The sequence below is a fragment of the Colletotrichum chrysophilum genome, assembly GCF_026319265.1.
Source record: "Colletotrichum chrysophilum strain AFK26 chromosome Unknown scaffold_187, whole genome shotgun sequence".
NCBI classification, from domain to species: domain Eukaryota; kingdom Fungi; phylum Ascomycota; class Sordariomycetes; order Glomerellales; family Glomerellaceae; genus Colletotrichum; species Colletotrichum chrysophilum.
This window is the reverse complement of record NW_026517474.1, coordinates 70478-82761: the sequence shown is the minus strand read 5'-3', so window position 1 is coordinate 82761 and position 12284 is coordinate 70478. Positions and strand designations below refer to the sequence as shown.

The following is a 12284-nucleotide window of genomic DNA, read 5'->3' as shown; positions in this document are numbered from 1 at the left end:
GGAATCATCAAATGATTCAAATGGCGAAAACGAATAGTTAATTCAATGTGTTGTAGGTGAGAAATGCTTAATATTATAGCAAGGGTGGGAAAAAGCTCGCCGCTGACTGATATTCGCCGCTGACTGGTAAACCACGTTAAGTATTTATTAAAATATTACTCCTTTTATAAAATGTTTTAACTTATATTAATTATTTGAAATAAAATAGAAGTTATAAAATCATAAAGTAATAAATTAGAAGTTTTAATTGAAAACAGTTTAAAAATTATAGTAGTCGTTGACCTAATATTTTAATTATAGCTTACTTCTTTTAAATTCCTAAGAAGTAGAGATTTTACTATTAAGGTTAAAGTATTAATTAGCTAAGGTTTTATTAAATATTTATTAATAACTTTACTTAGTAATATTTATATATAACTATAATATTTCTACTTATATTATAGTTATAATATATATTATAATTTATAGTATTAGAATATATTGTATAGTATTTATTAATATTTTAAGCATAAAACTAAAGCACTATATAACTTATAAGCTATTAGCTAAAGAGATAAGTTAGAAGTTATAAAAATATAAGTTTTATATAACAATTATTATAAGTAGCTAGAGATTAAAATTTAAATATATAAATATAATAAGTTTCTAAAAGTTATTAATAAAGAGTAAGAAGATTAATTAAGCTTTTATAGTTAATATTTACTAAATTTTATAATATAAAGCTAATTTCTATAATTATACTTCTATATAAAGTAAGCTTTATTAAGGCAAACTATAGTTAATATATTAGATTAACCCCTACTACACCTTCTAGACATTTCCTAATTAAGGCCCTTCCTTATACTCTCATATACCTCCAAGTATCCACATAACGCGTCCTAAACGCGTCAAGCAATACAGTGCCTCCATCCTCAATCAACAAGAACATACTGACACTGAGAGGTAGCAGACACAGACACCATCACCACGGAAGCCTGTAAAATACCTCGTGTGGGCACCTCATGGCCGCTTCCATCCGTACAAGTCGGCGTCCGGCGCGCAAGCCTACGGGTGTCGCGAGAGATGACTCGGACGACGAACTTGGCGTCGAAGATCTTCCGTGGAAATGGCTCTACGATCGTGCCACTACGAAATCTCCCGACACACACAAGGAAAGCGACACCCCCCGGAAACGCAAGAGGACAGTCAGCGGACCGCGAATAGTTGGTGCCGGCCTCGGTACCTTTCAGTGCTTTGTTGGCGATTGTGTGCTCCTCAAAGCTGAAGGATCGAAAGAAGCCTGGGTTGCTATCATTTGCGAGTTCGTTGAGGACGACGAAGGAGAGAAGGCGGCAAACTTCATGTGGTTCTCCACGGAAAAAGAGATACGCAACAAAGAGAGGAAGAGGCTAGACTTTCTGCCTGTATGTTGTCTGTTCAGTGTATGTCAATACCGAGGCTTACTTTCATTAGAATGAGTTGTATATCTCCCCTTCATGGGACGTCAATCCCTTAGCTGCTATAAATGGCAAAGCCATTGTTCTTTCTCCGCGCAAATTTGCCCAAAAGTACCCATCCGGAAAGGTGCCTCGGTCCTCGCCTGACTACGGCAAGGTATTCATCTGCCGGCGCGGATGCAACACAAGGACAGCAGCATATACAGATGAATTTGTATGGGAGGATATCTATCAGGCCAACGACCAAGGCGTACATGACCTCATTCAGTTTGCTAAATCCCACACCAAGTCGACAAAGAGGCGTCTGGGCACAAGGGAATCGACACCAGAACAATCATATGCTCTTCCCGAAGGCACTGGCAGCATAGCGACACCGAAACGGACGACCAAGCTGGATGTTTCTACGCCCCGCGGAAGTGATCGCCATGTGACGACACCATCATCACGGAAACGGTCTGTAAAACTGCTTGTGCATCATTATCGCCGATGAAACTAACTTGCTGTTCAGTGTCGTGGTGAAGAAGACTTTAGAGTTCACACCGTTGGGCACTCGAAAACTATCCCCAAACCGCCTTCAATCATCGCCATTCCAGTTAGCACGATCACAGCTTCACGTTGCATCCGTTCCATCCAATCTGCCTTGCCGAGAGAATGAGTTTGCTACGGTGTATTCTCATCTGGAAGTCGCGATTGCAGATGGGAGTGGAAGTTGCATCTACATTGCTGGTACACCAGGAACTGGTAAGACAGCGACCGTTCGTGAAGTTATATCCCGTCTCGAAGACAATGTGAGGGCGGATGAGTTGGACGACTTCATCTTCGTTGAAATCAATGGCATGAAAATCACTGATCCCCACCAATCATACAGCCTTCTCTGGGAGGCGTTAAAGGGGGAACGTGTCAGCCCATCGCAAGCCATCGACCTCCTAGAACGAGAGTTTAACAACCCCAGTCCTCGCCGCACGCCATGTGTTGTCCTAATGGACGAGCTGGACCAACTGGTGACGAGAAATCAAAGCGTCATGTACAACTTTTTCAACTGGCCAGGACTCCGGCACAGTAGGCTCATTGTTCTAGCTGTCGCCAATACCATGGACCTTCCTGAGAGAACCCTCAGCAACAAGATTAGTAGTCGCATAGGTAGGTCGTCAAGGATGCCATCCGCCCATCCAAAAGCTCACATAAATGTCCAGGCCTTACACGAATCACGTTCCCGGGGTACACGCACCAGCAACTAATTCAAATTATACAGTCCAGGCTGGAGGGAGTACCTGGGGACCTGGTTTCTCCGGATGCTATTGGCTTTGCCAGTCGAAAGGTGGCCGCTGTCAGCGGTGATGCCCGGAGAGCCCTGGACATCTGTAGACGAGCCGTCGAACTCGCCGAGTCCGATTCCCGTACCGGACCCGACATGACTAGTCGAGAGGCACGTAGAACTGGCAATCAAACAACGGCAAAGGTCACTGTGGACATCATCAGAAAAGCCATTGGTGAAGCCACCACGAACCCGATACAGCAGTACTTGCGTTCGTTGGCGTTCGCACCCAAATTACTTCTGAGTGCCTTGCTGGTCAAAATCCAAAGAAACGGCACTGTTGAGACAACATTCGGCGACGTAATGGACGAGATGTATCGCATAACGAAAATTGACACTGGAGGCCTAGACCCCGGCCTTGTTGCGGCAATGGTAAGTGGCTCGTCAGGAGCCGATCTGGGCCCAAGCAGGGAAAATGCTCGGGTAATGGAAGCCATGGGACTTCGCCATGCGGCAATGGAGTTGGTTGGCGCAGGCATCATTGTCCTAGAGTCGCAGAGGGCCGAGAGACCGAGTAAGATGCGCCTTGCAGTTGGAGATGAGGAACTCAAGATGGCGTTCCGAGATGACGGTGAGGTTAAGGCCCTTGGTCTATTTTTCTAGTTCAAGCACCCCCTACGCCGTTGCAATGGCACGGCGATAAGATAGCAGAAGCAGCGGGTATCTATTAATCTTTCCTTCATCGTGTGCCCCGGCCCTTCACTGTCTCTGAGTCTGTCCAATGTTGTACCATCCTATACTAATGTCCTCTGTAAGGTAAGCTCCCCTCCGAACCATTTCGCACTAGTATTTGCGTCGTGCGAGCGTTGGCTGCCAAAGTACAGGATGCGTTTCAGGAGTCGCCTTTTCATCCTGCTTCCATATTTTGATTGTTTTGTCTGCCTCACCACAAATAAGACGCAGTCCAGAACGATCAAAGGTTGAGCTCATGATCCCCGCCTCGGCATCCAAGGACCCTGGCTGCGCTGTGGTATCCAGCGACTGGAAGCGATGGCCCGTCTTCCAGTCCCAGAAGCTCATCGAGCCGTTGTCGCCGCCGGAAAAGAGCACGTTTTCCTGGTTTACGCTGAGAGTATTGATGATGGCATTGTGTCCATCAAAATTCTGCATAAAGGCTCCCTCGGGGCATTTCCATTGCTTGATGCTCCCTGTGCTACCAGAGGCAAAGGTAAACTCTTGAGGATGTGTAGCCAAGGCCCTGACGCCTTTTTTGTGATGTGTAAGGACACCCATGGTCTTGCCTGCAGCCAAGTCCCATAGTCTCACGGTTGCATCAAGAGAGCCAGTCATAACTTGGGGGTCGACCTCCTGGCACTTAACATCCGATACGGTTCCAGTGTGACCCGAAAGGACGTGTATGTTACTTCGAGTTCGCATATCCCATACCCTCGCGACGCCATCTCGACCTCCCGTCACCAGCACATCCAGTGTCGGGTGAAGCGAAAGAGTGTATACGCCACTCAGATGACCATGGTAGTGTCGTATGACTTTGTTGGTTTCAAGATCCCAGCATTTGACCATCTTGTCCTCACCGCAAGAAAATAGGTAAGGATGGCGCGGGCTTACGGCAAGGCCGCGAACTGTCGATATATGACCCGTCAGGGTGAGGCGGAGGGATCCTGTAGCAATGTCCCAGATCTTGATGGTCCTATCGCCCGCGCCGCTCGCAAACCACTTATTTCCAGGCTCAACAGCTAAGCTTCGCACCCAGCCCAAGTGACCTGAGATGACCCTCATAAGCTTCCAAGGAGGATGCCATTCGGGCTTGCCATTCTGCGATGCCGACGATCCGGCCCGTGCAAGGCTCATGGGCTCAGAAGACAGCTGCGGAGACGAGCCATTGGATGGATGAGTGGCTTTTGTGAGCTTTGCAGACTCAGCTGGTCCCTCGAGAAGTTTTTGGACGGATCGTTGGCGTACGAGTGTTTGCTCAGCGTTGGTGTTCGGTTTGGTTCTGCGCGACTTAGAAGCAGCTGGCTGTTTGGCGGCGAGAGATGCTGGAAGCTGTTGCACGGGGGCATATTCCAGCCGGAAGCGACGTTCGGTGGGGTCCCTGTCATCAAAAGCCTCGATTGTGGTTTCGGCCAAGTCAGTCCTCTGTCGCTTTCTCGTTGGAGCGCTAAGCGAATTTGAGTAGAAGGACTTGGTCGCTTTGTGGTTTCCATCGAGCAACTCTCCAAGACTTGAGGTTGTTGGAATGCTGGACTCGGAGACAGCAACATCCATTGTGAAGACGGATCTCGGGGCTTCCGAGGACTCGGTGGTTGGAGTTCGTATCTCGGGGGGGGCCGATGGTTGTTGGGAAGGCAGAGTTTCGATTTCGGTATGAAGGACATAAGGTAGTCAGCTAGCCTCGCGGAGCGCGTCTCAGCGCACGGACTATGTGGGTTGCTGAGCCTCACATATCGACGCTTTCGTACCTGATACATACGGTGCGATCAGAAACCAATTGCGCCTTTTTACACCGTATACCCAGCACAGGCGTGTGCTCAGCCCCACCATCTGCCCGTCCACCACCGGCACCTAAGGTACCTATCCACCTTGGAGGACCTTGGAGGACCTTGGAGGAAGGTGTGTGTGTGTGTGTGTGTTTAAGCCTTCTAGAACCCCAAAAGGGTACGCGGCTGCTATCTGCCGCTCTACTCATACATTATGTAACCAACTTCCAGCGGTCAGGAGGTGCCAAAGCCTGCTGCAGTGTTGGAGGAAGGTGCACTGTGCCTAGGTACGGCACTGCTGACACCTATCATCCTAAGTATGGTTCTCAGCGTCATCCCGCCGTGATTCTAACGTAGAGTCCAGCTTTGTAACCTTTCTCTATTATATCTCTGTTATATCTCTAACTGCAAGAACACTTCCCACTCTCAGTTGGCCGTGTCGTTGTATTCTAGCGAATCACCTTTCTAGAGGACTGGACCCGGATCATGGACGATACTCCAGATAAATTTCCACTTCATTCGGCGGCGCGTGAGTGTAGAGGTAGGACTCATTGATCGTAGTAGTTTGCTCCATCCCTGACGAGCTGGGCAGTTTCGATTGCAGAGACACTTCTCAGGGTACTTCAACTCTTTGACGCTTGCACGAAGATGTCTGAATGGCGAGGCTGATAACGTCCAGACGGACCCCAAGCTTGCTCTACGTGAGGACGATGACGGTAGGCTGCCACTACACTGGGCCGTTTCTTCCAACTGCACCGAAATCGTCATCCTCCTCGTGCATCAACGTGGCTTCGACCCGGACATACAGGTCTGGTTCCCATCCAACTACTCCCTTAGGTTGGGGTGACAACTAGATCACTTGACTCACATTCGTTATGCAGGATGGCAGCGGCTGGACGCCGTTAATGATTGCTGCCAGCATCAAGGATGGCGAGGACCTGGTTCACTTGCTGTTGCAGAAGGGCGCTGATGCGAACCTGAAAAGTACGTATGCATGTTGGATCTCCCGTCTTGCCTGCGTCTTGGCCGTAGTGGCTGATGCCCCGTTTGCGATTCACAGACCACAATGGGCAGAGCGTCCTTCACTTTGTCGCCTCCAAAAACAACTTGGATGTTGCTAAGATGCTTCTCAATCATGATCCCCCGGCGTCCACTAGAGTTCGTGACAAGCGTGGCCAATATCCTATTCACCGGGCCGCGGCCGTGGGCTCAATCCCCATGATGAGGCTGCTCATCAACAATAAAAGCCCTCTCGATGCAACCGACACTTCGGGGTATACCGCTTTACACCATGCCGTTGCTGAAGGACACGGTATGTGTAACTTGTGCCACTCTTTTATCCACTACCTAACATTTCAATTTCCAGGCGACGCAGCCGTAGCATTACTGAAGACTGGCGCAGACTATGGTAAAAAGGACCAAGATGGCTGTCTGGCCCTTGACTTGGCGCCAGATAAAGAGGTAGGTTGTGTGGTCCTAGACTATCCCCATTCCTCCGAACTGTGTCCCCAAACTAAACCGGTCTTGTCGCAGGTTCGCCGTTACATCGAGCGTGCCGCCGAAGGGGAAGGCATAGACCTCTGAACCAAGGAGGCCACACTACCACCATCTGTGAAGCCATAATCAATACAGTCCAAAAAAAAAAACACGCATCGGAATCATGTTCATCATTCCTATGCGGACTATTACATGCTTAGTCCAGAATATAGCCGAATTCGTCACCTGACCGTGCGCTCTACCAAATCGCGATACATGGCCTTGACGTCTTGCACGTCAGCGCGGAGCTCCTCCACCAGCTCACTTTTCTCACCTAGTACTTCTAGCGTCATTTGGTACCTGGAATTGATGTCCTCGACCTGGCCTTCCAGCTCAGCCACCCGTTTTGATGCCGCCTTACCGGATTCCATCTCTTTCATTAAAGTGGCTATTTCTGCTCTTGCCTCATCCCTCTGCCCGGATATTCGCGCAAGCTCCTCGCGCGATGTTACCTTTTCAGCCTCAAGTCGACGGATCGCGGCACTCATCCTCTCGACGAGCTGGACCGAGGGACCCGCCCCAACAGTTGATACGGACACCATATCTTGCATCATCTGCCTTGGTGAAGAGGTCGTCTCCACACCGTCGAATAGATCGTCCTTCTCGCCTGCGTGCGATGTCGGCGTAGGCAGCGAGTCTGGTGCTAAGTCAAAGGATGGGACGAATGCTGAACCTGGAAGGCTCGGCGCGCCGGATGCAAAGAATGGCGCTGAGGGAGGATGGGCGGATAATCGTCTTCCTGGAGAAGAGCCTTCGTGAACACCGTCTGTTCCACTCGTGGGGGTTGAAATTTTGCGGCTCTTTCCTGAGGCACTTTGTAGCATGAGTAGATCATTGCTCAAAGTACGGGTGGGAACAGATAGTAGAGGCGAGTCTGGCCTGCTCTGCATCCTCGATATTGAGTTCGAGAGGTGGTCTTCGAGCCATGGTCTCCGTTCAGACTCGGTCCTCTCTGCCTTCCACGCCGCGTGTTGCTTCTCCGAGTCAAGTTTTGCCCGCGCAAGCGCAGCTTCGGCGTCATCTGCTCGTTGTTGTAGAACATCGATACGAGATTGATATGCCTCAGCATCCCGCTGGTAGTTGGGGAATTTGTTCGTAAGCTCCTGTATCTCCTCATCTTGACGCTTGCATCGAGTCGCCTGTGGAGACGTCAGTATTCGCAGTCCATTGCGAGGCAAGATGTCCTGTGCAAGTTTGGAGAAAGAGGTGGGTTGAACGTTATCAATGGAGAGTGTCTTACGGTTTCTCTAGCCTTTTTTCTCATTTCGGATTCCCTTCGCAAGGCATCGTCTCTCTCCCGTTCTAGATTACCGAGTCGAGCGAGCAGGCTGGCTTCGATCCCCTGCCAATTCTCTGTAGCAATCGCATGTTGAGTCTGCAAGGTTTCCACTTGCCGCAGTAGCTTCGCCTGAGAATCGCCCACCGCGCCAGAAGAAGCCTCCTCTGCCAAAGCACGCATTGCCTCCAGCTTGCCCTCCAGGACCTGAAGCTCTGCCTTCATCTCCACTTCCGTGATGCGGGCTCGCTCCGTCTCACGTGAAGCCTTTTCTTCCGCCTCGGCGGCGCTAGCCTTCGCTCTGTCAGCAACCAAAGTCTTCTCTACCTGCAAAGCAGCTATCGTGTCTTCAAGGTCCTTGGCTCGACGTTTCTCGATATTCAATGCTTCTTCGTTAGCTTTCGCGAATGCTGAGTTTGCCTGGTCCGTCGCCTTCTGAAGATCCGCCCGCAACTTCTCTATTGTGTTTTTATCGGCGATCGCCCCCGCATGCAAGGCATTGAGGTCGTCCTGCATGCCATTAATGCGAATTTGCAGCTCCTGATTCAAGTGCTCGAGCTCATCTACCCGGCTGGCTCTTGAGCGCAACATTTCCAAGTCCGCCGTCGTCTTTTCGTACCGCGTTTTCAACTCTGATGTCGCCTTTTCATCACTGACAATCTGGGATCTAAGCTTTCTGATGATGGTCCGGTGCTTCTGTTCAGTGGCTGCCAAATTTCGCCCTTCTTCCATGAGCAGCGCAATCTTTTCATCTCTCTCAGCCAGTTTCTGCTCCTGACTCCCAGCCGGAGCCTCTGCAGCAGACTTTCGAGCGACGTCAGTCGCCTCTTTCGCCAAGAATTGCACTTTTGCCTGCAGAGCCTCGAACTGTTCAACGTGGCGATGTATTTCTTCCTGTTGCTCCTTCGCTGCTTGCTCGCAGCTAGCTTCCAGCGACTTTACCTGGGTCTCGAGGTCGACACAATGGCTGCATTTAGTGCCGGAATTGTGTGCAATGCCGTTTGCGCTGGGCTTGGAGAGGGGCATTCCAGGCAGTCCAGCGGAAGTGCCAACAGAAGTGCTCACAGAAGCAGTGTTGTTCTGAAGTGTGCTCTCAGATTCGCCAAGTATTATACTCGGCAGGCTTTGGCTCTGCTGCAACTTTTCAATCGTAGCAAGTTCGTCGTGAACTTGGTCTGCTATCCCAGATTCCCGGCTGATTCCATGCGTCGGGTTGGACTCATGGAGAGCGGCAGGGAGAGCGGCGGAGGCGATATTCGAAGCGAAGGTAGGCTCGCTCTGAGGAGTAATAGTATCGCAACGCGCGCTCTCAACGCTCAATCTAGCACTGTGAGAATCTGACGTGGCGCTGCGAGCATCTGCGGACTGAGGGTTCTTGGATGCCATGGCTTTCGCCAAGCGCTCTTGTAGGCGGTCATTCGTGCGGCTGCTGGTTGAGGATCGGGATGGCCCTATGTCAAGGAGCAGTCAGCAACCGATTTCAAAGTATCGCGGGGAAAGGCAATCGAGGCGAGATTCAGGCGAAGCGTCACCAGCCCACGAATAAGTGTGTGGCTCACCAATCTGCTGCGGCTCTCCTCTGGAAGGAGTGGCAGGGCGCTGAGGGGATTGTCCTGGCTGTTGGAGGGAGCCATTCTCGCCCTCCGCCAGGATGTTATCGAGGCGGGCCTCAACGCCAGCAACGGCCTGCTGGAGGAACGAACCCCATCGTGACGATTTAGCGGGTGCTGTCATGATGGAGCCTGATGCGGATGTGAGTATATATCACAACGATATGACTTAACCGTCTAGGCCTGTTGGCTGTTGCGAAATGCGGCCGGCATGGACATTTCGGGTTTGAAGTGCGGGCCGAAAGATGGCCAAATGAACGGGGCACACAAATCTGGACGCGACAAGTCGACCGACGAGGCAGTGGCGCGACTCCAAGCTGTAGTTACGAAGCCGACACCGACGGACGGTTTGGGTGCTGGACTGTTTGATTGTAAGGACCGTGGTATGCAAGGGAACCGGAGCAATGTCGGGTTGGCGGGTGTCCGGTGTTGTTGGATCTTACGTGGAGCATTGCCCAGATGATTGTACCCAAGGCAAGGTGGAACGAATCGTGGTTGTAGCTGGGGTGCCCTGCAGAATGCGCACCGCACCCTGAGTTAAGTTACTAGCTCGGGTACGTCAGGCACTTTGGTTCACGTACTGTGACATATCTGGCATTAGATTACGACACCACCTCCTACTTACTTGGTGCATACCCCTATATCGGATAACATCTACTTGGTGCTCATGAATACCCGATTATCGCATCTTGTCGATTGCCGACTCAACGTGTCTGGCTATGTAAGCCAACATGCCGTTGCTCGACGTCATCCTGCCTACCTAGCCTCGGAACTCGTCGCACAAGCCCATCAGTTGGTACTGACATTGCCACAGCTGCAGCCAACCCGAGTCGTGCTTGCGACATGCGGAACCCACACAACTGGCAATTGGCAGCGACGGGCGCGGGCGCGGACGCGGACGCGGACCTGGCTCGGATTACCTTGTCGTCGTCCATGGACCAGACGCTTGGACAGGTGCCAACCTGACCTCGTCTTCCTACATTTCTCAAAGTGCAGTACCTGGCAAGGTCCCTTGGTCCGTCGAGCTTGTATTTTGGTCTGGCTGAATAGACACGTTACTTGTTGGAACCCCCCCGCAGACTATGTCCCGAGTTGTCCATAACCAATGACTTGGTCCTCTCTACCATCTATCCCAATCCAACTTCTCTGATCTGAACGAGTGTCCCCTCACTGAGCCGTCCGAGTCTCACCTCACGTTCCTTACCTGGACCGTTCAGGTCCTGCTCTGCCGCTGACCCCGGCCAACTTCATTTTCGCTCACGTAACATCGCTTCCGGTTCGCCCGGAGTAGCACGATTTTTTCTTCCTCTTGTATTCTCTACTCATAATCTTCTTTCCCATTCTCCGACTTCTCGACCTCGAAGTCGCAGTTCCTCGCCGTCGCTCGGTGTATTTGGTTCAGCTCAGCAACTCGAACCACTGGACACTTTGACCCAGCCGTCGAAACTTCCTCGGGAAAGCCCCCATAGCCAACACAACAAAGTTGCGTCTGTGGACGATTCGACAGCTCGGGAGAGCCATTCCCCGGTCTACATAATTGTGCCCAACACTCGAACAACTCCGCTCGCCTGACCAGATTCTATCGACATACAGACTAGTCGATGGCGGCGGCACCGCTGTTCCAGGCGTTGCGCCTGTCCTACAATGACGGCACTACGGATGGCTTTTGGGGCGAGAAGACATCCACTCTGAATTTTTGCGAAGAGGTATGAGGCGACTTCCAGGCCGGACAAGCATGCCCCAACGCCGCTCTCAAATTTGGCTCACCTCTTCCAAGGACTATGTCGTGTCGTACTACTGCGCCGAAGTTTGCAATGTGAGCTGGTATTTTAATTCATGGGTCAGTTGCGAGCATGTGAATTTTTCTAATGCAGAAAATCCTGCCTTACAGACGTTCACGAACCTTCTCTTCATGTGGCTGGGCTTGAAGGGAATCCACAACTGTATATCACAAGACCACCCACGCATATTTCTTATAGCTTACATGGGCTACATCATCGTTGGTCTTGGATCAACTGCCTTCCACACCTCACTTAAGTGTACGGCGTTTCCCGTCCTGCTCCTCAGTGTTTGTTCAGCCCCCTCTTGTTCCTGCTCACCCCATGCTCACACATCGTCAACCCTGCACTAACGACTGTCTCAGATCCCATGCAGCTTATCGACGAACTTTCCATGATTTACACCACGTGCCTCATGGTTTTTGCTACCTTTTCGTATTCAAGATCAGGTCGATTTTCCGCGTTCTTAGGCTGCGGTCTGACGCTTCTTGCCGGTTTTATTACGGTATGTCATGTACTGCGATGACCCAGCCAGCCTCCACGAGAAGTGACGGGCACTGGCTAATATCGCTACTATTAGGTATACTATCACGTCACAAAAGACCCTGTTTTCCACCAGAGCTGCTATGCGGCGTTGACAGCTACGGTGATACTTGACCCAATGCGTCGTGCTCGACACTATTGCTGAGTCCTATACAGGTAGTATTTCGGAGCTTGTACGTGATGGAAACGCAATTGAGACCGGTTCTCGTTAAAAGGAACAGCACCAAGGCCAGCAGTGTCCTCAGGACCATGTGGATCATGGTCGCCACCGGTTTGTTGTTGGCCGATTCTTTTGAATTGGTGAATCATGCTTAACTTTGATGCATAGGACTCGGCGTGTTTCTCAGTGGCT

General features: G+C 50.8%; 2 protein-coding genes across 2 annotated transcripts; one reads left to right on the top strand and one right to left on the bottom strand.

The window, feature by feature from the left end:
• Positions 1-6064: 6064 nt before the first annotated feature.
• Positions 6065-6773, top strand: COL26b_012718 (uncharacterized protein; the record flags this gene model as incomplete). Its single annotated transcript, XM_053185356.1, has 4 exons — positions 6065-6173; positions 6250-6501; positions 6556-6650; positions 6723-6773. 4 exons carry the CDS (start codon positions 6065-6067, stop codon positions 6771-6773), a joined length of 507 nt encoding a protein of 168 aa, XP_053030716.1.
• Positions 6774-6907: 134 nt separating this feature from the next.
• Positions 6908-9735, bottom strand: COL26b_012717 (uncharacterized protein; the record flags this gene model as incomplete). The annotated part of the gene is made up of 3 exons (XM_053185355.1): positions 6908-7864; positions 7966-9452; positions 9561-9735. The coding sequence occupies 3 exons, from the start codon at positions 9733-9735 to the stop codon at positions 6908-6910; spliced, it is 2619 nt and encodes an 872-aa protein (XP_053030715.1).
• Between the last annotated feature and the right edge of the window lie 2549 nt (positions 9736-12284).